Genomic DNA, 26,340 nt, shown 5'->3' with positions numbered 1-26,340 from the left:
AATATGCTTTTTCTTTGAATCACATGGGTGTTCTATCCAAATGGAATAGTCACTGTAATAAAACCTAAACCTGAGACCAAATAGTTTAAATATTGCTGAGAAATACATTAAAAATAAAAATATGGCTGCTTTTAAAATATTACTTGTCAGGACTAAATATGTATTTTAGTGGAGAAGATCAATTTTGTGAAAAATCACATCTCACCATATGAAAAATGTAAGGAAAATGATCCAGCCGTAATTTCAATGAATAAGTAATGTTTTAAGATTCACAAAACCACAAAATGAATACAGAATATTTTCAAGTAATCCACAGTGTTTACTAATGTTAATGCTATTTTCTTTACTCAAAGGTCAGTAAATTAGAATTAGAACTAGAAGGTGCCAAAAAGAAATTTAAAGAAATGACTGACCGCTATCAAAAAGAAATTGAGGACAAAAAGATATCAGAAGAAAATCTTTTGGAAGAGGTAGGAAAAACTAAATATGTTTGAAGATTTGTTATATTCTTAATTTTTAAGAATATAACAATTCTTAATTTTTAAGAATATAACAATTCTTAATTTTTAAGTTATGATTTTTAAAAGATTTAATAAATTTATATGAGACAGTTAATTAGTTTCTATATAGAAGCTTAAAAGTATCTTTGTTATACTAAGTATTTGATTATTGAGTAGTGTATTGTTTTGAAAAGATTAAGTGGTCTTTACAGTGTTATACTGTCATCTCACTTGATAGGACACTCTAAAATAAACCAAAACAGTAAATCATTTTTTACTTGGCTTTCCTAATTTCCTGGTGTTTGCTTTCTGCCTTTTATGTAAGTCGTATATATGGTCTTTGCATTTAAGTTAAATTTGTTTTTTATGCATTGATTTTAAGAAATACTTTATTTGGTAGGTTGAGAAAGCAAAAGCAATAGCTGATGAAGCAGTAAAATTACAGAAAGAAATTGATATACGATGTCAACATAAAATAGCTGAAATGGTAGCACTTATGGAAAAACACAAGGTAATTGTGTGTGTGTGTGTGTAACAAGAACTATTAATTAGAGCCATATTTATGCATAAAGATGGTGAAATCAAGATAGCATTCTGATTTGTCAGAAAATTATGCAGTAATGACTGATTACAGCTAGAATACTCTTTATCTCCCTTTTCTCTAAGTTCAGGTCTTAACCACACAAAGCTGAGTTTGGGTGTCCCTTCCTTGAGAATATCTCTCCTTGTCATTTATTATGTATGGAAGTAATCACTTTTATTCTGAATTTTCCTAGTACTCTCTGACAGCACTTTCCACCCTATATTTATTTAAGTACGTCTCCAGAATATGTATCTGATAAAGGATACAAATATATCCTTTATGTGTATCTAACACATATTAGGCTAAACAGATTTTTATCAGTGGTATAAATAGATGAAAGACTTAATGTTTGTTGTGTTTATGAGTATGCTTTATTTTTTGTTGTTTTAAAAGTAATCATTCTGTTAAGAAATTCAGCTTTATTCCTTTTAAGATCTGGAGAGAAGAGGTGGGCTATACCTACCTATTCATCTTTAGAATGGTGGGATCTAACATATGAAGTAACCAATGAGGATTACAAAGTATTTTAATAATAAATATTAACAAAATTCATAAAAATATTATGAACTCATAGATTTAAACATATTTGGTATGTCTCAGTCCAGTCTATTCCTTGACACTCAAATTGTTCCTCTCTTGGCCAGTAGGAGACTCTTCAAACTAGCTGGCCAGTCCTTTTGAGTTGACCCTAATAAACTCTGACAACTTTTTTGCTTTCTATTATGACAAAATGTTCAAGACTCTTCTTGTATTTCTTGCCCCAGATCTGGAATCAGTTACTTTTCTAAGTGGTCTTGGTGTTTCTAGCCTATTTTTTAAATTATGAAATTCAACATTTCCAATTAAAAAGAGTTTTTTGTTCTTGTGTTTGATTATATTCAAGACTCTTTTCTTGTTTCATTGTTTATTTGAATAAAAATGGCTTGAAAAATAAGAAAAAAGCTCAAATATATCACTGAATTCATTGATGTTTTCTGTGAATATTAAATACATAAAGATACCAGTATTATTAAAACATAATCTATTTGTGTTCTAATACACCTAAAATATTTTCTCTGTTTAATGTAGCACCAATATGATAAAATAGTTGAAGAAAGAGACTCAGAACTAGGACTTTATAAAAGCAAAGAACAAGAACAGTCATCAATGAAAGCATCTTTGGTGAGATACAGAACAAATAGCAGTAAAGCCAATTTTCATATCAGCATGGCTGGTGGTAAAGAATAATATTAAATAAAACCATAATTTTTGAGCTGTAGAAACAAAGAATCTTAGATTTTAAAAATATCTTACAGGTTTTATAGTTAAATGGTTTTCAAATTTTATTTTCTGAAATGGTAGAATAAAGTCTTCTTTTCAAATGAATAAATACGAACCCCAGTTAGAAATAAATTTGGAGCTCTGATAGAGATTGGGAGAGGAAGAATGGCATAGACTGGGAGAAGGTGAGGAGAAGAGATATACATAGTGTTAAATATTTCTTGAGAGAAAACTATAAAAATTTTGTCTAACTGAATTCTTTAGTCATGTTCAACTAGCAGCCTTCATATCAGTAGACTTTTAAAGTGAGCACTGGGTGTTATACACAACTAATGGATCATTGAACACTACATCAAAAACTAATGATGTCATAGATGTTGGCTAATTGAACATAATAAAAAATTATATATATTTTATGAGTGAATTTATTTCTGTATAAAACTAAATATGAAACATTTGTTAGCATTTTCACTGTTTTGAGAAATATATGGGTACACTATAAATTTCATGTTTTTTTCTCTTTAGGAGTCTGAATTGTCTAATCTCAAAAATGAACTTTTGTCTGTTAAGAAACAACTTGAAATAGAAAGAGAAGAAAAGGTAGGTTTTGTGGCATTATAAAGTAACTAATAACATTTAGGTGCAACTTTCTGGGTTTTTTAAATTTAACCTTTTTTACTGAAGTATAACTGTAACTTTGTTTTTATAAACATGTCATATTAGAAAATATATTTGGGTTGCTAGGATTAAAACATAGTTTTTACCTATTAGCTTTTTTTCAGAAGTATGTAGTGTATTCCTTTGTTTAAATATTGAGCATATATAAATATAAACATACTTTAAGAGTAGAAATGCTTTTAGATATAAGTACTTGGAAAATATCTCATATTATAAAATGCCTATATATTTAGATGTGTTTTTAAACTATTCATCAGGTTTCAGAAAAAAATAATGCCTTATATTTGTATAGTACTTTGCAGTTTACAAAATGAATTGACTTACTTTAAAATGACAAATACCATTTATTTTTTTACATTCTATAGGACAGGCACTGTGCTAACTATCCTACTAACATCTAATTTAATTCTTACAACAATGCTTAAAAGCAATACTTATTACCTTCATTTTTATAGGTTATTTATTCATGATCACATAATAAAAAAGTAGAATGCTTAGAATTCAAATCTAGATCTTGCATGATTCCAAAACCTGTTCTCTTAATCACTCAGCAACAGCCTGGGTAACATGCGCTTTCAATTTTAAGATCCTGTCCATTTGTTCACTTTGTTTGCTGTACTTAATTCCTTGCTTCCTTTTCCACTATGAAAAATCTGACACATCTTTCATATTGCAAAGGTGAGCTTACTGTATATAAGTATTCTCCTAGCACTTTGTTTTTTATTAAAATAGTTACGTCGTCTGTGCTTCCATTATATTTCAAGGTCTTCACAGGTAAGGATTATATCTTATTTTTGTTTTCCCTTTATCTGAGCTTGGTGCTTTGAAAATTTTCTGTTTTTAATGATTGTTGCCAAAGAAATGACTAAATGGCTTTCTCTTCACCTATAATAGTAATATATACTTACATTCATCCTATGGTTTCAGTAGAAGAGTAGGATGGCTCCTTCACTTTAACTACTCTTAATATTCTTTTTTTCCAAATGTTTTCCATATTTATTGAGATATACTTGACATACAGTCCTGTACAAATTTAAGTTATGCAGTATGATTTGACCTGTATATATTGTGAAATGATTACCACAGTACCTTTAGTTAATATCCATCATTTCGTATAGGTGCAAAAAAAAAAGAAAAAAAATATTCTTTTCCTTGTGTGAGAACTCTTAGCATTTACTCTCTTAACTCTCAGATATCCCATATATCAGTGTTTAACTATCGTCATGTTGTAAATTGCATCCTTAGTACTTATTTATCTTAAAACTTGAAGTTTATACCTTTCACCACCATTATCTAATTCCCGAACCCCCACACCTCTGCCCCGGGTAACCACAAATCTCATCTGTTTTTCTATGAGTTCTTTTTTAAATTTTTGATTCAACATATAAATAAGAATGTACAAGTATTTGTCTTTCTCTGTCTAACTTAAATCATTTAGCATAATGCTCTCAAGATCCATTCATGTTGGGGCGCCTGGGTGGCACAGTCGTTAAGCGTCTGCCTTCAGCTCAGGGCGTGATCCCAGCATTCTGGGATCGAGCGCCACATAGGCTTCTGCACTAGGAGCCTGCTTCTTCCTCTCCCACTCCCCCTCCTTGTGTTTCCTCTCTCGCTGGCTGTCTCTCTCTGTCAAGTAAATAAATAAAATCTTAAAAAAAATAAAAAAAGATCCATTCATGTTATTGCAAATGCCAGGATTTCCTTCTTTTTATGGCTGAATAATATTTCATTGTGTGTGTGTGTATGTGTATCACGCTTACCTTATCCATTAATCTGTGTATCACTTAGGTTGTTTCTATATCTTGGCTATTGGAAATAAAGCTGCAGTGAACATGTGGGTGCAGATATCTCTTCAGCATAGTGTTTTTGTTTCTTTTGGATATATTCCCAGAAGTGGAATTACTGAATCATATGGTAGTTTTATTATTAATTTTTTGAAGAACCCCATATTATTTTCCGTAGTGGCCGTACCAGTTTATAATCCCACCAACAGTGCATAAGGACTTGGTGTTCTTTTCTTTTCTTTTTTCTTTTCTTTCTTTCTTTTTTTTTGTTGTTTTACATTTTTATTTATATTCTAGTTAATTAACATGTAGTGTAATATGGGTTTCAGGAGTAGAATTTAGTGATTCATCCCTTACATATAACACCCAGTGCTCATCACAACAAGTGCCCTTCTTAATACATATCATTCATTTAGCCCATCCCCAACCCACCTCCAGAAACTGTCAGTTGTTTTCTGTAGTTAAAAGTCTGTTTAATGGCCTGCCTCTCTTTTTCCCCCTGGTGTGTTCGTCTGTTTTATTTCCTAAATTCCACATATGAGTGAAATCATATGGTATTTGTCTTTCTCTGAGTGACTTATTTTGCTTAGCATAATACACTTTAGCTCCATTGATGTCATTGCAAATGGCAAGATTTTATTCTTTTTGATGGCAGAGTAATATTCCAGTGTGTGTGTGTGTGTGTGTGTGTGTGTGTGTGTGTGTGTGTAGTCTTCTTTATCCATTCATCAGTTGTTGGACACTAAGGCTGTTTCCATAATTTGGCTGTTGTTGATAATGCTGCTATAAACATCAGGGTACATGTATCTTTTCAAGTCTGTATTTTTGTTTCCTTTGGGTAAATATGTAGTGCAATTGCTGAATCATAGGATAGTTCTCTATTTAACTTTTTGAGGGACCTCTATACTATTTTCCAGAGTGGCTGTACCAGTTTGCGTTCCCATCAACGGTGTAAGAGCATTCCCCTTTCTCTGCATCCTCACCAACATCTGTGGTTTCCTGTGTTAATTTTAGCCATCCTGACAGGTGTTAGGTGATATCTCATTGTAGTTTTGATTTGCCTTTCCTTGACAATGAGTGATGTTGAGCATCTTTTCATGTGTCTGTTAGCCATTGGGATGTCTTCTTTGGAAAAATGTCTATTCATGTCTTCTGCCCATTTTTTAACTGGATTATTTGTTTTTAGGGTGTTGACTTTGATAAGTTCTTTACAGATTTTGCATACTAACCCTTTATCAGATATGTCATTTGCAAATATCTTCTCCTATTCCATAGGCTGTCTTTTAGTTTTGTTGTTTCCTTCAATGTGCAGAAGCTTTATATCTTGATGAAGTCCCAGTAGTTCAGTTTTGCTTTTGTTTCTCTTGCCTCCAGCAACGTGTCTAGTAAGAAGTTGCTATGGCTGAAGTCAAAGAGGTCGCTGCCTGTATTCTCCTCTAGGATTCTGATAGTTTCCTGTCTCACGTTTAGGTCTTTCATTCATTGGGAATTTATTTTTGTGTATGGTGTAAGAAAGTGATCCAATTTCATTCTTCTTCATGTTGCTGTCCTGTTTTCCCAACTTACCATTTGTTAAAGAGATTGCCTTTTTTCCATTGGATAGTTTTAACTGCTTTGTTGAAGATTAGTTGACCATATGGTTCTGGGTCCATTTCTGGGTTTTCTGTTCTGTTCCATTGATCTATGTATCTCTTTTTATGCCAGTACCACACTGTCTTGATGACTACAGTGTTTAATATAGCTTGAAGTCTGAAAATATGATGCCTCCAGTTTTGCTTTTCTTTTTCAAGATTGCTTTGGCTATTGGGGTCTTGTGGTTCCATACAAATTTTAGGATTGTGTGTTCTAGCTCTGTGACAAATGCTGATGGTAATTTGATAGGAATTGCATTAAATTTATAGATTGCTCTGGATAGTATAGACATTTTAACAATATTTGTTTTTCCAATTCACGAGCAAGGAATGTATTTCCAATTCTTTGTGTCATCTTCAGTTTCTTTTATAAGCGTTCTATATTTTTCAGAGTATTGATCTTTTACCTCTTTGGTAGGTTTTTTCCCCAGGTATCTTCTTGTTTTTGGTGCAATTATAAATGGGATCAATTCCTTGATTTCTCTTTTTGGTATTTCATTATTGGTGTGTAGAAATGCAACATATTTCTATACACATTGATTTTGTATCCTTTGACTTTACTGAATTCGTGTATCAGTTCTAGCAATTTTTTGGTGGAGTCTTTCGGGTTTTCTATGTAGAGTATCATGTCTTCTGTGAATAGTGTAAGTTTGACTTTTTCCTTGCCAATTTGGATGCCTTTTATTTCTTTTTGTTGTCTTTGATTACTGTGGCTAGGACTTCTAGTACTATGTTAAATAAAATGGTGAGAGTAGACAACCTTGTTCCTGATTGTAGAGGAAAAGCTCTGAGTTTTTTCCCATTGAGGATTATATTAGCTGTGGGTTGTTCATACATAACTTTTATGATGTTGAGGTTTATTCCCTCTACCCCTACTTTTTTGAGGGTTTTTATCAGAAATGAATGCTGTACTTTGTCAAATCCTTTTTCCACATCTAATGAGAGGATCATATGGTTCTTATCCTTTCTTTTAATAATGTGGTGTATCACATTGATTAATTTGCAAATATAGAACCACCCTTGCAGCCCAGAAATAAATCCCACTTGATCATGGTGAATGATTCCTTTAATATACTGTTGGATTAGATTTGATAGTATCTTGTTGAGAATTTTTGCATCCATGTTCATCAGGGATATTGGCCTATAATTTTTTAGTGAGGTCTTTGTCTGATTTTGGAATCAAGGTAATGCTGGCCTTGTAGAATGAGTTTGGAAGTTTTCCTTCCTTTTTAATTTTTTGAGACAGTTAGAGAAGAATAGGTATTAACTTTTCTTTAAATGTCTGGTAGAATTTCCCTGGAAAGCCGTCTGGCCCTGGACTTTTGTGTGTTGGGATATTTTTGATTACTGATTCAGTTTCTTTGCTAGTTATCAATCTGTTCAAATTTTCTATTTATTCCTGTTTCAGGTTTGGTAGTTTATATATTTCTAGGAATTATCCATTTCTTCCAGATTGCCCAATCTGTTGGCATATAATTTTTCACAATATTCTCTTATAATTGTTTGTATTTCTGTGGTGTTGGTTGTGATCTCCCCTCTTTCACTGGTGATTTTATTTATTGGGTCCTTTCTCCTTTCTTTTTGCTAGGTCTGGGTAGGGGTTTATCAATCTTATTAATTATTTCAACAACCAGCTCCTAGTTTCACTGATCTGTTCTACTGGGTTTTTTTTTTTTGTTGTTGTTGTTGTTGTTTCTATATCATTTATTTCAGGTCTCATCTTTATTATTTCCCTTCTTCTGCTGGTTGTGGGCTTCATTTGTTGTTGTTGTTTTTTTTTTTTTTTTTTTTTAGCTCCTTTAGGTATAAGGTTAGGTTGTCCTGAGGTTTTTCTTGCTTCTTGAGGTAAGACAGTATTGCTGTATACTTCCCTCTTATGACCACTTTGCTACATCCCAAAGCTTTTGGACCATCATGTTTTCATTGTCATTTGTTTCCATGTATTTTTAAAATTTCTTCCTTAATTTCTTGGTTAACCCATTCATTCTTTAGTAGGATGTTCTTCAACCTCCATGTATTTGTGGTCTTTCTAAATTTTTTCTTGTGGTTGACTTCAAGTTTCATAGTGCTGTAAACAGAAAATATGCATGGTATGATCTCAGTTTTTCTTATTTGTTTAGGGCTGATTTGTGACCCCGTATGTGATCTGTTCTGGAGAATGTGCACTCAAAAAGAATGTGTATTCTGCCACTTTAGGATGAAATGTTCTCTTTATATATCTGTTTAGTCCGTCTGATTCTGTGTGTCATTCAAAGCCATTGTTTCCTTCTTGATTTTCTGCTTAGATGATCTGTCTGTTGCTATAAGTTAAAGTTCCCTACTATTATTGTATTGTTATCAATGAGTTCCTTTATGTTTGTTATTAATTGATTTATATATTTGGGTGCTCCCAAGTTGGGGGCATAAATATTTACTGTTGTTAAATCTTCTTGTTGGATTGTCCCCTTTATTATGATATAGTGCCCTTCTTCATTTCTTATTACAGTCTTTGGTTTAAAATCTAGTTTGTCTGATGTAAGTTTGGCTATTCCGGCTTTCTTCTGACATTCATTAGCATGAGAAATGGTTCTGCATCCCTTTGCTTTCCATCTACAAGTGTCTTTAGGTCTAAAATGAGTCTCTTGTAGACAGCATATAGATGAACTTGTTTTTTTTTTTTTTTTTAAATCCATTCTGATAGTCTGTGTCTTTTGATTGGAGCATTTAGTCCCTTTACAGAGTGATTATTGATAGATATGAATTTAGTGCCATTGTATTACTTGTTAAGTCATTGTTTCTGGAGATTTTCTCTATTCCTTTTTTTTTTTTTTTTAAGATTTTATTTTGAGAGAGAGAGAGAGAGAGTGGTTAGAGGGGCAGAGGGAGAGAGACCATCTCAAGCAGACTGCATGCTAAGCATGGACCCTGACGCAGGGCTTGATCCCACAACCATGAGATCATGACCTAAGCCGAAATCAAGATCTTGTGGGGCAGTCAACAGACTGAGCCACCCAGGCACCCTTTCTCTATTCCTTTCTTGTCTTTTTTCCTTTTGGTCTTTCTTTCCCACTCAAGAGTCCCCTTTAATATGTCTTGCAGGGCTGGTTTAGGAGTCATGAACCCCTTTTGTTTTTGTCTGGGAAACTCTTTATGTCTCTTTCTATTCCGAATGAAACCTTGCTAGATAGTATTCTTGGCTGCATATTTTACCCATTCAGCGGGTTGAATATATCATGCCATTCTCTTCTGGCCCTGCCAGACTTCTGTGGGAAGATTCGCAAACCTCATCTGTCTTCCCTTGTAGGGTAAGGACTCTTTTTCCCTTGCTGCTCTCGGGAGTCTTTCCTTGTCTATTTTGTGAAGTTGACTATAATATGTCTTGGTGAAGGCCAGCTTTTGTTGAATTCAATGGGAGTTCTCTGTGCTTCTTGGATTTTGATGTTTGTTTCCTTCCCCAGATTAGGGAAGTTTTCAGCTATAATTTACTGAAATGAACCTTCTCCTTTTTCTTTCTCTTTTTCTTACCCAGATTTGGGAAGTTCTTAGCCATCATTTCTTTAGATTAGTTTTTTGCCCCCTCCTCCATCTTATTTCCTCTGGGGCTCTAATAAAGTGTAAATTGTTTCATTCAGTGGTATCCCATAATTCATGTAGTCTTCCTTCACTATTTTTCATTCTTTTATCTTTGTTCTAATTAGATAATTTCTGTGAACTTGACAATAAGTCATTTGATTCTTTCTTCAGCTTGATCAAGTCTTATTTTAATATTCTCTATTGCATTTTTCATTATTCATTGTATTTTTCAGCACTAGAATTTGTCTAGTTCTTTTTTTATGATTTCTGTCTCTGTTAAAGTTCTCCTTTTGTTCATGTATTGTTTTCTTGATTTTATTGAATTGTCTTTCTGTGTTTTATTATAGCTCATTGAACTTCCTTAAAGCAACTATCGTGAATTATCAGGCAAATTGCAGATTTTCATTTCTCTGGAGTTGGTTACTGAAAATTACTGCATTTCTCTGGTGGTGTCATGTTGCTCTGATTTTTCATGTTTCTTTAAGTCTTGCATCACTGTCTTCACAAAGTTTTTATTGGTTACCTTCAGGAGAGAAGTGTCTTCTGTCAGCTCTGCTAGGGATTCTGAGGTTTTCTCAGATCTTTTCTATATCTATATATCTATTTATGTCTGTGTCTATGTCTATGTCTGTATCTATACCTGCCTGCTCTACACTTCTTGTTTGCTCTTTGAGGGGAATTCTTAAGACTATATGCTTTCTCTTGATGCTGCAAAGGCTGGGTGCTGGAAGCCTCTTCTTTGCTCTCCCTAGGGCTTTGTTGAATGATCAGGATTGTGTACTGTCTCCCAATACTGCAGCATTGGACCAGCTTTCTGTACATGTTCATTAGCCATCTGCAAAGGCTCATGCTTGCCACCCTTAAGGGCATGTGCACGTTGGTGGTGGGGTATTATATGTGTGTGGGTGAGATGTGTGGAGCATTGGGGGATTGCCCATGGGCCAGTTGATCTTCAGGCAAGGTGTCCCCAGCAGCTCTTGGGCAGGCTTCCCATTGGAGTCCATGAAGTGGTTAGGATTTGCATACCTTATATACATTCTGAGCTTTTGTTGCTGTACTCCCAACCCCTCTCACCCCTCAGTCATGTAGTTCACCCTAGTATTCTGAATGGGGTGGGAAAGAAATGGGTCTCTTTAGCAGCATCCTGCACAGTTGGGGAAGCTGGGCATACCTCTTTTGCTCTCACTTTTTCCCAAAGGAAAAATTGCTGTCTGAGAAGTCTTTCTTGGCACTAAACTGTGCTGTCTTGGGAAAGGGGGTGACATGGGTAAAGTGAAACTGTTCTTGTTATCCTCTTCAGTGTGTTCAATCTATGACTTTTTGCTCTGTTGATGTGCTGGAACTTCTCTTCTGGATTCCAGAACTTCCACAAAGGTACTCTCATCTGTGGATGATTGCCAAAATCTGTTTTCTTGGTGAGGAGAATGGTAGAAAACTGCTGTTTTGCTGACATCACTCTTCCCCTTTTCCTAATGAAAGCATTTAGTACTATAAATTTTTCTCTCAGTACTGCTTTAGCTATATCCCACATGTTCTGATATGTTGTGTTTTTGTTTTCATTCAGTTCTATATAATTTTAGATTACTTTGACTTCTTTGACCCATGAATTATTTAGAAATGTGTTTTTAAATTTTCATGTATTCTAAGATTTTCCTGTAGTCTTTCTCTTACTGATTTTAGTTTGTATTTTCTGACCATAATGGAATCAATCTGTATGATTTTTGTATTAGTCTGCTTGGGTTACCATAACAAAAACACTATAGAATCAATACGTTAAACAAATGTATATTTCTTACACTTTTGGAGACTGGAAATCCGAGATTAGGATGCTAGCTAGCATGGTGACGTTCTAGTCAGAGTTCATTTCCTGACTTATAGACAGCTGCCTTTTGGCTATGACCTCACATGACTGAGAGCTCTTTCTTCCTCTTCTGATAGGGGTACTAATCCCATTTTGGGGGCTCCACCTCCATGACCTCATCCAAACCCACTTTCTAAAGGCCACATCTCCAAAAACCACACCACATTAGGAATTAAGGCCCCAAAGTATGAATTTTGGGGAGACAGAAATGTTCAGTCCATTCTTTTAAATTTGTTGAGATTTGTTTTATGGCCCAGAATATTATCTGTCTTAGTGGATGATCCATGGGTACTTGAAGCAACTGTATAATATGCTATTGTTGGAGTGTTCTATAAATGTCAATTACATCCAATTAATTGGTTGTATTGTTTAGACTATATATACTTTTGGTGATTTTTTTTTTTTTCTGGCGAGTAGGTATTTCAGTTGTTGAAATGGAGGTGTTAAAGTCCCAAAGTTTGTCTATGTCCCTGCTCAGCTCTTTCATTTTCTTTTTTTAGAGAGGGAGAGGGAAAGGGAGAGAGAGAATCTTAAGCAGGCTCCATGCCCAGCACAGAGCCCTACACAGGGCTCAATCTCACAACCCTGAAATCACAACCTGTAGCAAAATCAAGAGTCAGTGGCCTAACCTACTGAACCACCTAGGCACCCTTGACTCTGTCATTTTTAAAAAACAGTTTCACTGACAGAATTTATATACCTTTCAATCACCCATTTAAAGTATACAATTTAATGGTTTCTAATCTACTGATAGTTGTGCAACCATCATGGCCATGTAATATAGAATACATGTATCACCCCCTCAAAGAATTCCCACATATATTAGCAGTTACGATCCCCTCCTTTTTCCTTCCATCGCCAAATTCACCAGCTTCAGACTACCACTTATCTACTCTTTGTCTCTGTTGATTCACCTATTCTGGATACTTCACTTAAATGGAATCATATAATATATGGTCTTGTGACTAGCTTCTTTCACTTAACCTTATGTTTTCGAGGTCCATTCACATCCTAGCATATATCAGTACTTAATTCCTTTTTACTGCTAAATAGTATACTATTGTATGGATATACTAGGTTTTATTTATCCATTCATCAGTTGATGGAAGTTTGGGTTGTTTCCAGTTTGACTATTATAAATTATGCTATTATGAATATTTGTGTACAAATTTTGTCTGGGTATATGTTTTCATTTCTCTTCGTTATATATGTAGGAGTAGAATTGCTGGATAATATAATATTTCTGTTTAACATTTTAAGGTACTGCCCAACTTTTTCCCAAGCCAAATGTACCCTTTTAGGTTCCCACTATCAGTGAAGGAAATTTCCAATTTTTCCACATCCTCAGAAACACTTTTTTGTTGTTGTTTTGTTTTTAAAAATTTTTTTTATTATGTTAGTCACCATACAGTACATCATTAGTTTTTGATGCAGTGTTCCATGATTCACTGTTTGCGTATAACACCCAGTGCTCCATGCAATATGTGCCCTCCTTAATACCATCACTGGGCTAGCCCATCCTCCCACCTCCCCTCCCCTCTAAAACCCTCAGTTTGTTTGCCTGAGTCCATAGTCTCTCATGGTTCATCTCCCCCTCTGTTTCCAACCCCCTCATTTTCTCCTTCCTTCTCCTAATGTCCTCCCTGCTATTCCTTATGTTCCACAGATAAGTGAAACCATATAACAATTGTCTTTCTCTGCTTGACTTATTTCACTTAGCATAATCTCCTCCAGTTCCATCCATGTTGATGTTGGGTAATCATCCTTTCTGTTTCTTTCCTTTGTTGGGGGTTCCTCCTCTTGGTTATTCTTATAAGGTGTGGTTGCGGGAATGTACAGAGTCCAAATTATTGACCATGACCAAGCAAGATGCACCTGTTTTATAGGGACCTTAGGAATGTGGGCCTCTTGTTCTTCCAGCCTGCCTTCCGGGGGAGGAGCCTGCTGAGCTGATTCTCAGGTAACCCTGTTTGGGAAGAGTTGCCCTGCCCTCTGTGGGGGGGGTAGGGATGGGCTCAGTGAGAACCGATTTTTTGGGGCTTTCGTTCTCTCACGGCTTTCCCCGGCAGCTTTCCATGTCTCTTCTGAAAGTCAGAGCAGAAGTGACTGTATCCAAATTTCTGTCTCAGAACAGAGATCTCAGTCTGCTCTTCACTGAGCTCTCCAGGCCGCAGTGACTCTGTTTCTGTCTGTGCTGCTGAAAACCTGCAGCATCCTGGTTTGTGTGCCCCACAGCTGCTCTCCCAGTCCTCGCTCCCAGGGCCAGCATGTCTCTGCCCTTTGTGCTTCTAAAACGCCAGCCGCCCTGGTTTGCACACGTGCCCTTGTAGCTCCAGGTTTCAGTCTGGGGGGCTGCCCTAAAGTCCTTTCCCTGATGCTACCAGCCTGGGAGTCTGTGCCCAGTCCCCAGTGTGGGAGGCTTTTGCCTTCCTGGTGCAAGAGCACGGAGGCTCCCTCCCCCTTCCATTTATCTTCTGGTATCTGTGCGCAGACTCTTGGCTCCCCGCTTCATACCTTGAGACCAACTGCTAATGATGTTCTGTTCGTAGAGATCCAGGTATATCTTCTTACATCTCAGGCTGATTTTGTGGGTGTTTAGAACGGTCTGGTTGATATCCAGCTCGATTCAGGGCACCAGTTGAAATAGGGTCCCCTACTCCTCCACCATCTTTCCCCCCTCTGAGAAACAATTTTTTGGATTATAGTCATTCTAGTGATTGAGACATGGTATATCGTTGTTTTGATTTGTATTTCTTTAATGTCTAATGTTGATGATCTTTTCATGTGCTATTGGCCATTTGTGTATCTTTTTTGGAGAAATGTATATTCAGATGCTTTGCCCATTTAAAAATTAGGTTATTTTTTTTTTGAGGATGAAAAATGTTACTTTTATTTTTTTCCATTTTCTTTTTTTAAATTTTTTTTATTTTTAATTTTTATAATAATATTTTTTATTATATATGTTAGTCACCATACAGTACTCCCTGGTTTTTGATGTAAAGTTCGATGATTCATTAGTTGCGTATAACACCCAGTGCACCATGCAATACGTGCCCTCCTTGCTACCCATCACCAGCCTATCCCATTCCCCACCCCCCTCCCCTCTAAAGCTGTCAGTTTGTTTCTCGGAGTCCATAGTCTTTCATGCTTCATTCCCCCTTCTGATTACCCCCCTTTCTTTATCCCTTTCTTCTCCTACCGATCTTCCTAGTTCTTATGTTCCATAGATGAGAGAAACCATATGATAATTGTCTTTCTCTGCTTGACTTATTTCACTTAGCATTATCTCCTCCAGTGCTGTCCATGTTGCAGCAAATGTTGAGAAATCGTTCTTTTTGATAGCTGAGTAATATTCCATTGTATATATATTTTTAAAAATTTTTGAGTTTTAAGAATTCTTTGTGTATTCTAGATACTAGTCCCTTATCTGATATAAGATTTGCAAATGTTTTCTTCCATTCTATGGATTGTCTTTTTATTTCTTGATAGTATTATTTGTAGTAGAGACTCTTTAATTTTGATGAAATTCAGTTTACCTAGATGCCCTTTATCCAGTTGGGAAAGTTCTTTTCTATTCCGAATTTGTTGAATGTTTTTATTATAAAAGGATGTTGAATTTTGTGAAATGCTTTTTCTGTGTATACTGAGGTGATTTTTTTGTACTCTACTAATACAAAGGATTACATTAATTGATTTTCAGATGTTAAACCAATCTTACATTCTTGGGAGAAATCCTATTTGGTCATGATGTATAATCTTTATATTCTGCTAGATTCAGTTTGCTAGTATTTTGTTGATTTTTTGTGTGTGTCTATATTCATAAAGAGATACTGGTCTGTAGTTTTCTTGTGATGTGTTTATCCTCAGGCTTCAGATCTTTTCACCAACTCAATGTGAAGCCTTAGAGCCCATGTATTTATCTGAGAGGATAAGTTGTGGTTATTTTTCTTTAAAGTATAGTTGACACACAATGATATTAGTTTCAGGTGTGTAACAGAAATTCAGACAACTCTATATGTTATGCTATGCTTACGCTATTTGTAGCTACCATCTGTCATCATACAATGCTATTACAATATCACTGACTTTATTTTCTATTCTGTACCTTTCATCCCTGTGACTTATTCATTCCGTAACTGGAAGCCTGTATCTTCCATTTTCCATCACCCATTTTGCCAGCCCCCCACCTATCTCCCCTTGGGCAACCATCAGTTTGTGCTCTGTATTTATGGGTCTATTTCTTTTTTTTTTTTGTAAAGATTTTATTTATTTATTTGACAGAGATAGAGACAGCCAGGAGAGAGGGAACACAAGCAGGGGGAGTGGGAGAGGAAGAAGCAGGCTCATAGTGGAGGAGCCTGACGTGGGGCTCGATCCCGTAACACCGGGATCACGCCCTGAGCCGAAGGCAGACGCCTAACCGCTATGCCACCCAGGCGCCCCATTATGGGTCTGTTTCTGCTTTGTTTGTTTGTTCATTTGTTTTTTAGAGTCCACATAGAAGTGAAATCATATGGTGGGTGTCTTTCTCTGTCTGACTTATTTTATTTAGCATAATACTCTCTAGGTCTATTCATGGTGTTGCAAAAGGAAAGACCTCTTTCTTTTTCATGGCTGAGTAATATTCCAGTGTGTGTGTGTGTGTGTGTGTGTGTGTGTGTGTGTGTATACATATGCAGTTATTCACTTTTTGCTATTTAACCAATCTCTCTTCAAGCTGTATTTCCTTACCCAATTTTATGAAGGGAAAAGATAAGAATATTATGATTTGGTATATTCTACTTACAGGGTGATAAGAGGGCACCAAGGAAAAGGACAAAATTCATGTGTTTTTTTCAATAAATCACTTCTTTTTGTGTTTATCTGCTCCTTCAGGGGAATCTTTTCTTTCTTTCTTTCTTTTTTTTGAAACTTATCTTTTGACTTTATTGCTGTATATTTGCAAAGATATTGTTCTATATATTGGCAAAGATAATTAATTCTTTATGGGCATGTTTGTTGTGCTTTCTTTGCCCAAGGCTAGAGAGACCAAAATGAAAAAATTTAGTCATTTTTTCTGAAACTTTCACTCTCTATGCATTTTCTAGGCCTCTTTTTTTATGGACTGCCCACTTATCCCTCAGATCCTTCTTATCAATTCAGGTGTATTAGTGACAGTTATTCTCATTGTTATATGTGTCTACTTTCACCAATATTGTGCAAGTGGTGATTAAGTTAAGAGCCATATTGATCAGAGTCAAATCCTCACAAGTATACTCTGTGGCTCTCATGCTGAGCCTCACTGGAATCCCAAATTATGGCATAAGATTGTATGTTTTTGTTGTTGAATTTGCTTTTGAAGTTCTGAATTCCTTCCTTGTTGGGCATTTGTATATCTTGTTAGAAGAATTGTCTATTGAAATCCTTTGCCCATTTTTTAGTTGTTTTTGTTGTTGACTTATAGGAGTTCCTTATGGGTATTAACCCCTTATTGATATGATATATAATGAATCATGTTTTTGTCATCTTATTTTGATTTACATATTAATATTTATTTATTTATTTTTCTCTGAAGTGTGTGTGTGTCTGGTTGATTTAAAAGGTGTGTGTAGTACTTTCAATTATTTTACTGGTTACCTCTATATTTTTAAACAATATATCTAATACTTGTTACTGCCTCTTCCTGCACATATACAATTTTGTTATTTCGTTAATTGATGTTGTTAAGATTAATAAAAACATGTATTTGTTCTCTAACCATGATTCTAGTATTTGTTTAATTTGAAATTTATATATATTCAGTTCATCTTTTATGTGAAAGTTTTTTCTTAGTTCTCAATTTTGATCCTAGTCAATACACAATCCCTATTTTGACCTATGTTACTTGCCCATTGGTATGACAAAACTGTTACCGGTAACAATTTAATTTTCCAATTAAGTTGGATTTGTGGGACTGTGATAAACCACCTTCTCTACATCTATCACAATTTGATGGACCTGAATCTCTGCCTAGGTGAGATGTGACATTTGATATATTTGTTTACATTCTTGATATGGAGGAAAGTTTCAAAGTCTTCCAGTTGGTCCTTCTAAACTTAAAAACTCTCATTTTGAGAGTTAGAACCAATATGGGGGTTATGGCACTTACTTGAGTTTATCTATTCAGACTTTAGTATCTAAAGAAATGACTGCAGATTAGGTTTATGGTTCCATGGGCTCATTGTAAGGTAGACTTGGATTAAATGTCATTTATCACATGACCCCAATATACCCCAATACACCTGAACTAATGAAAAAATAGTAACATTTTGGGTTATAATAATTGGTGTTAGTTAATAGTCAACATCCAATTACCCGTAAGTCTTAGTATTTCAGTGCACAAGATAGTAGAAAGGATATAGTATGTATTTGTGATATTATTGCAAAATCCTTCTGGTAACAACAGTTACCAGGCTTTCTTTTAATTTGGAGGGTTCTGGGTTTATAAATTTATTCAAGTCTGAAATTTGGGTACAGGGCCATCATTCTCTATTCCTGTGTCAGACCATATTATAAGCATCTTTGTGTTATTCAATTTAAATAGGGATCATAGTGGACTGCCTATCTCTTTGGTCTTAGGGAACTCATGATTAGTTAACCACTACCAAAGATACATGTTTGCGTATGAGCTAATAACTCACACCTTGGAAACACATGCTGTATTAGAACAGACTGTAAGTAAGATCTCCAGCCCAGCAAAAGTCTCCAGAATTTTATAGAGACAATGCAGTCATGGGAGGTGCTTTTTCCCTTCTGTCCTCTAGAAGCCTCGAGGAGTCCTCTGAGAGTCAGTGCAATTTTGCTAGTATAGAGGATATAATTTATCCCGGAAGAGAGCATTCTAGCTCTTTATTGTAGACCCCAGTTGTCACTGTAACTGACAATCAACTATTGGTCATTGATAGGATACACAGTAAGAATAGTGACTACTATTACATTAGCTTACTACCAGCTTCTTCATGGTGAAGTGAGTTCTCTCGTTAGGAGCAACACTCTGGGAGAGATAGGATGGTGTATGCAAAGGCATTCAGTAAGGTTGATATTGGCATAAGCATCATAGGCAGGCAAGGCAAGTTTGCTTAAAGTTCTGTGTGTTGGAACTTTCCCTTCTTTGAGTCCTTTAAGGCTTTCTGGGGGCTGTAACAATTCTGTTCTCCGGGTGACTGTCATATTAAAGGCATAGTATATATTCTTTTCTGTAGGGCGGAGTTAATTTTTCTTTTTTCTCTACTTAATATATACACCCTAATCTCCAGCAAAAGTGGTATGTTATTTCCTAAGTATTTTGTACTTTTTTGTACTTTCTTTTTCCCCCTCATCCTTGTGTATCTCATGTTAAAAGTTCATTATTCAAGGTCCAACCAAAATGTACCCTTTCTCAATGCACAGAAAAATTGAATTCTGGCTCTAAAGGCCCATAATATTTTGGATCTCTTTATAGCTCTTCACAATTAGTTACTTGTGTATATTCCTTAGTTTATAATCTGATCCATTCACTTCATTTTACAAATGAGAAAGCTGATTCAAAGTTTTCTGTTTTCTTTTTTTTTTTTGATTCAGAGTTTTAAAAGATTCTACAGATACATACTGAAAAGATCAGAATTTTTAAAAAATATAATCAAAACTAAGTAACAAGCACTGTAGAAAGAAACTAATTTGTTTTTCTTTTTTTCTTTTCATTTTATAAGATTTAGAGTTTAGTATTCTCTTTGTTAATACTTCTTAAAAGTATCTTGATAATAGCATTAATTTTTGATAATAGCAGTGACTACATTGTGTGCACTCATTTTTAATAGGAAAAACTCAAAAGAGAGGCAAGAGGAAACATAGTTACTCTCGAAAAAAAGGATAAGGTAAGAGTTTTATATAATTCTCTTGATTTTTCTTTATAACTCAACTTGTTTACTAATATCTACCTGGAAAATTTTTTTGTTCATAAGTAGGTAAGCAGCATCTACTATTCATTTCCAAATACAGAATGTGTTCAGATTATGAAAGTATATATCACATATTCTTATGGAGTTGTTTTGAGTCACATATAATTCCAGTAAAATATGCCCATTATTTATTTCTGTTTTTAAGTAGATTAGTAAATGCCATATGTCTTATCTGAGGTTCTAGATATATAAATTGCAAATAATGAGGAAATAATAAAAGAAATAAAAAATTTAAATAGGCTTTTATTTGCTATACTTTATTCCAACAATATTGAAATATCATAAACCTTATATATTGTAATTAAGTTTATCAGATATTTCTGATTTGGGTGGGTTACTTCTTTGTGCCTCAGCTTGTTCATCTGTAAAGGGGTAATGAATAGTATCTATTTTTTAAAGTTGTTAAAAGGATTAAATGAGATGATACTTGTAAGGCATTTATAAGTAAATAGTGCTTGGCACATAGGAAATGCCATATAAGTGTTTTAAAAAATACAACAGTGAGCACTGAGTAATGTATAGAATTGTTGATCATTATATTTTACACCTGAAACAAATATAATACTATATGTTAATGAAACTTCAATTTAAAAAAATAAAAATGCAACAGAAAATCGTGAATATTCTGTATACAGGTGTACCTTGATCTTGTGGGTTCAGTTCCAGACCAATGCAGCAAAGTGAATATCATAATAAAGCAAATCAAATGAATTTTTTGGTTTCCCAGTGCATGTAAAAGTTATATGTACACTGTATTGTAGTCTGTTGAGTGTGCAATAGCATTATGTCTAAAAAACAATGTTCATACCATAATTTAAAAATACTATATGTTGGCTAACTGAACATAATAAAAAAAAGAAAATCTTAAAAAATAAAAATAAATAAAAATACTGTATTGCTTAAAAATGCTAACCATCATGTGAGCTTTCAGTAAGTTGTAATCTTTTTGCTGGTTAAGGGTCTTGCCTTGGTATCAATGGCTGTTTACTGATGAATGGTGATGGTTGCTGAAAGTTGGGATGATGCTGGCAATTTTGTAAAATAAGACAATGAAGTTTGCTTCATTGACTCTTCCTTTCATGAACGATTTCTCTGTAGCATGGGATGCTGTTTGATAGCATTTTACCCGCAGTAGAACTTCTTTCAAAATCAGAGTAAATCCTCTCAAATGCTGCTGCTGATTTAGCAACTAAGTTTACATGATATTCTAAGTACTTTGTTGTCATTTCAACAATCTTCACAGAATCTTCACCGGGAGTAGATTTTATCTCAAGAAAGCACTTCTTTTTGCTGATAAATAGGAATTGACTCCTCACTTGTTGAAGTTTTATCATGAGATTGCCGCCATTAAGCCACATCTTCAGACTCTACTTTTAATTCCAGTTTTCTTGCTGTTTCTACCACCACTGCAGTTATTTCCATTGGGGAGGTCTTGAACCCCTTATAGTCATCCAAGAGGGTTAGAATCAACTTCTTCCGAATTCCTGTTAATATGGATATTTGATTTCTTCCTATGAATTCACAAATATTCTTAATGGCATCTAGAATGGTAACTCCTTTCCAGAAGGTTTTCAATTTACTTTTCCCAGATCCATCAGTAGAATATCTATGGCAGCTATAGTCTTACAAAATGTATTTCTTAAATAATAAGACTTGAAAGTCAGAACGACTCCTTGATCCATGGGGTGCAGAATGATGTTGTGTTAGCAGGTATCATAACATTAATCTTGTACATCTCCATCAGCGCTCTTGGGTAACCAGGTGCCTTGCCAATGAACAATAATATTTTGAAAGGAATCTTTTGTCTGAGCAGCAGGTCTTAACAGTGGGCTTAAAATAGTTAGTTAAACCATGTTGTAATCAGATATGCTGTCATCCAGGCTTTGTTGTTCTATTTATAGAGCATAGGCAAGTAGATTTAGCATAATTCTTAAAGGGCCCTAGGATTTTCAGAATGGTTAATGAGCACTGGCTTCAACTTAAAGTCACCAGCTGCATTAGTCCCTAACAAGGGAGTCAGCCTGGCCTTTGAAACTTTGAAGGCAGGCATTGACTTCTCCTCTCTATTTATGAAGGTCCTAAATGGCATCGTCTTCCAATATATGGCTGTTTTGCCTACCTTGAAACTCTTTTGTTCAGTGTAGACGCCTTCAGTACTTAATTAGCTACATCTTATGGATAACTTGCGGCAGCTTCTACAATAGCCCTTGCTGCTTTAACTTGTACTTCTTTTTTTTTTTTTTTAAGATTTTATATATACGAGAGAGAGTGAGTGAGACAGCACGAGGGGGGGGGACAGAGAGAGAGGGAGAAGCAGACTCCCCACTGAGCAGGGATACCCCCCCCCCCCCCCCCCCCCGGCTAGGGACTGGATTCCAGGATCCTGGGATCATGACCTGAGCCAAAGGCAGATGCTTAACCGACTGAAGCACCCAGGCACTCCCTGCCTTGCACTTTTATGTTATGGAAATGGCTTCTTTCCTTAAATCTTATGAACCAGCCTCTGCTAGCTTCAGACTTTTCTTCTGCAGCTTCCTCACCTCTCTCTGCCTTCATAGAATTGAAGAGAGTTAGGGCCTTGCTCTGGGATAGGTTTTGGCCTAAGGTAGTATTATGACTGGTTTGATCTTCTATATGGACTACTAAAACTTTCTCCATATCAGTAAAGGCTGTTTCACTTTCTTATCATTTGTGTGCTTATTGGAAGCAGCACTTTTAGTATCCTTCAAGAACTTTTCCTTTGCATTCACAGCTTGGCTAAGTGGTTGGTGCAGGAGGCCTGGCTTTTGGCCTGTCTCGGCTTTCAACATGCCTTCCTCTCTCTAAGCTCAATCATTTCTACCTTTTGATTTAAAGTGAGAGATGGGTGACTTTTTTTCACTTGGACACATCGAAGCCATTGTAGGATTATTGATTGGCCTAATTTCCGTTTTATTGTGTCTCAGGCATTAGGGAGGCTTGAGGACAGGGAGAGAGATGAGGAATATAGTAGGTCAGTAGAGCAGTCAGAACACACACTGCATTTAAGTTAAGTTTGCTGTCTTATATGGATGTGGTTCATGGTGTCCCCAAACAATTATAATAGTAACATCAAAGATCACCAGTCACAGATTACCATAACAAATATAATGATAATAATGCAGAAATTTGAAATATTGTACGAATTACCAAGATGTGACACAAAGTGACACAGGTGACACTAAGCGAGCAAATGCTGTTGGAAAAATGGTGTTGATAAACTTGCTTGGGTCAGGGTTGCCACAAACTTTCCAATTTGCAAAAACCAAAACCACCAAAAAACACACAGCATCTGTGAAGTGCAATGAAATGAATGCTTGTATACGCATCACTGGAAGTGTAACATTCAGAAAAGAATGCAACTTGTAGGAAAGCACATACATTTCTATGACTTATTATGAAGAGGTTTATTTCAATATTCTAGAATGGGGATGCATTTTCTTTCAAGCTGCTAGTTTGTCAGGGGCGTATTAAATTCCCAGACTTGGCCACAAGGTGGTGGAGTTGTCATTCTCAGTCCTTTCAGGAGACAAAAATTTGTCCATGAGAACAGTTAGATTTTGGAGATTGAGATGATGAATTCAGAGCAGAAAAAATTTGCCTTCATCAAAATTGTGTTAGCACCTATGATGTAGAAATATATAGGAAGGAGGATACAGAAATGTAACTGTGTGAAAAAATGCTACCAAATTTATACCTGCTGGAAAGAAGATTATGAAGTGAGATCACTAGAACTGGGCAGAAACCTACAAATCATCTTTTAGTCCTTTGATTACATAGATGGATAAATACATAGAGATATTTGGAGATTACTTAATATCACCCAGCAAGATCGTATAAGATCCAGGAGAAAAGAGCATATTACTTGACTCCTGGTCCAGTGGTTGTTTTATATATATGTATATATATATTTTTTTAACACACAGTGTTACATAAGTTCAGGTGTACAACATAGTGATTCAACAAGTTTGTACATTATGCTGTGTTCATCGCAAGTTTGGCTACCGTTTGTCCTTTACATTGCAATTACAATATCATCGACTGTTTTCCTTATGCTGTGCCTTTTATTCCTATGATTTATTCATTCCCTAACTGGAAGCCTGTATCTCCCACTTCCCTTCATCTATTTCGCCCATCCTCCCCACATCTGACAACCATCAATTTATTCTGTGCATTTATAGGTCTGATTCTGCTTTTTTGTTTGTTTATTCACTTTTTTTTTTGGTATTCCACGTGAGTGAAATATGATATTTATCTTTCTCAGTCTGATTTATTTCACTTAGCATAATACCCTCTAGGTCCATCCATGGTATCTCCGATGGCACAATCTCATCCTTTTTTACAGTTGTGTAATATTCTTCTCTGTGTGTGTATATCACGCCTTCCTTTTCCATTCATCTTTCAATTAGTCCAGTGTTTTTATAGCACATGTGGTCATCTCTTAATCCTGCATTCTATACTCTCCTAATTTAATCTGCAGATTTAACCACTGAACTTTTGAGAATAGCTCTGCGTATGTGTGTGCGCACATTTTTTTCTTGTAATTGCCACAACTGTATTCATTGAGATGGTGGTGATCAAAGGAAGTGATAAAATTAGAAAGCAGCTAACACAATTCCACTAAAGCAGTTATTATGAACTTTTACTAGAAAGGTCAGATGCTGAAGGGAAGATACATATAAAGGTAGAAAGAAAATGGAAGAAATTGAGTTGAAATAAAGTCCAAGTATTTAGAGTAAATTTGTAATCTGTTTATACTTCAGAATTGAAGAAAGTAGTCATTTTTTTCCTCCTGGAAATTTTTTCTGGTTCTTTACTTTTTATAATTTTTCTTCCCTATTTCCCCTTCTTTCTTTTTTTCTTTCTTTCTTTCTTTTTGGTGGGGAGTAAGGCTGGTGGGTAGGAAAAGACTGATATTTTTATAGATGAGAGAGAGGAAATATGAAAGCATAAAAGAGAATGGACAGAAATGAGAATAAACTGCCCTCTGGCTTTTAGGCTATTGTAATGAACCACAAAGAAAGGCTCTTTGCCACCAGGAATAGAGATTTTTTTCTTCAGCAAATCCTCAACTTTTGGTCAGTTAGAGAGTTGAGACATTTTATTTCTTTTCATAGCAGCTCTGTAAAGACAGAAAGGCAGATACCATTTTTATTTTCAATGGGAAAATAAAGTGACAAGTAAGGATAATTTACTCAAAGTTATCTAATTAATAATAGATTTGAGGATAAATTCTAGTTTATTCCAGTGTTATTTCTACTAATTGCTGTACTTAAAATGACCTGTAGTAATGATTTTATTCCCTTTTGTTGTTCAATATAGAAAATACAGACACCTTTATTGGAAACACCTGAAAATCATTATTGGAAAATTGATTCTAAAGCAGCTCCTTCACAAAATTTATCTCGAAATGTCACATCAGCTGACCATGGCAAATCCAAAGATAAAAGAGACTATTTGTGGACATCTGCCAAAAGTACTTTATCTGCACCATTACCAAAGGTTGGTTGTTAAAATTTCTAAGAAGGTCATAACTTTTTTAGTTAAAAAAGAAGGTTCTGGTATCATATACCATATATCTGGTATCACACATATAAATATTAAACCAATTCAATTTTTGTGATACCAGCATGAAATGGTTTCTTTTTTGTTTGTTTGTTTATGTCACTGTCCACAACTTAATCACATTTTGGGCAGATTTCATAACTTTCTGTCATTCACCAGATGGCATTCCCTGATGTGGAAAATCTGATTCTGACTTAAAATTTTTCAGTATCACCCCAGTTACTTCCCTTTGCTGTTTACTTTGCATCACTTGTTGCTAGAGTCCTTTACTTAGCAATCAGCCCTCAGTGGATCAGGTGCCACCAGCAAGATGGCTCAGTTGGTAGCTCTCTTTCACATGTTCACTTAATCCATGCAGAATTCATTCAACCTTTCCATGCTAAACAGCAGTACAGAATGCTAGATTTCTGACCCCACCTCCCACCATCTCTCTAATTTCTTTTTACTCTAAACTATCCAGCCAGACACAAAGATAAAATTTCTTAGTTTATATCTAGCGAGGAAATGAGATGTCAGTCCTTCTTGAAGGCATCCCTACTTTTTGTTAGGCTCCTGTTAAAAGTTGTCTCCTCACCTGCCTTGGAAATTGAAGGGAAAAATATTTTGACCTCTCTCTATCCCTCTAAGCTGAAATTTCATGCCTTCCCCTTCCAGTTTCCTTAAAACAACTGGGAAGAAAGGAGGTGTTTGGTGATTGTAGGGCCAGTTTAACCACTTTTTAATAAGCCCTAGAGAAGGATCTGGCTTTAATCATAGGTTGCTTTCTTTAGAATATGGGTTACTAGCATTTTTTCCCGCACCTTTGTGCCCCAGTTGACAATTTCAGAGTGAAAGGAAGAGTCTCTCTTACATCCTGTTACATATACGATATCATCCACACTGTGGAAATTATGAAAATTAATAAACTACATAGCTTAGAGAGGCTTTTACATAAAATTATTTTGTTGTATTTA

The 26,340-nt window shown here is 35.2% G+C and overlaps 1 protein-coding gene across 1 annotated transcript in view; it reads left to right on the top strand.

Annotated features, from left to right (window-relative positions):
- The window catches only part of SYCP1 (synaptonemal complex protein 1), a 119,536-nt gene that overhangs the window by 84,597 nt on the left and 8,599 nt on the right, over nucleotides 1–26,340 (top strand). The window contains exons 23-28 of the mRNA XM_026483681.2: nucleotides 354–470; nucleotides 901–1,011; nucleotides 2,152–2,244; nucleotides 2,869–2,943; nucleotides 19,664–19,720; nucleotides 25,145–25,324. Coding sequence (XP_026339466.1) covers nucleotides 354–470; nucleotides 901–1,011; nucleotides 2,152–2,244; nucleotides 2,869–2,943; nucleotides 19,664–19,720; nucleotides 25,145–25,324 — 633 coding nt within the window. The remainder of the gene's footprint in view (nucleotides 1–353; nucleotides 471–900; nucleotides 1,012–2,151; nucleotides 2,245–2,868; nucleotides 2,944–19,663; nucleotides 19,721–25,144; nucleotides 25,325–26,340) is intronic.

The sequence above is a fragment of the Ursus arctos genome, unplaced genomic scaffold (genome assembly GCF_023065955.2).
Source record: "Ursus arctos isolate Adak ecotype North America unplaced genomic scaffold, UrsArc2.0 scaffold_12, whole genome shotgun sequence".
In the NCBI taxonomy this organism is placed as follows: Eukaryota; Metazoa; Chordata; class Mammalia; order Carnivora; family Ursidae; genus Ursus; species Ursus arctos.
Note: the sequence above shows the minus strand (reverse complement) of the source record. Positions and strands in the feature narration are given on the sequence as shown.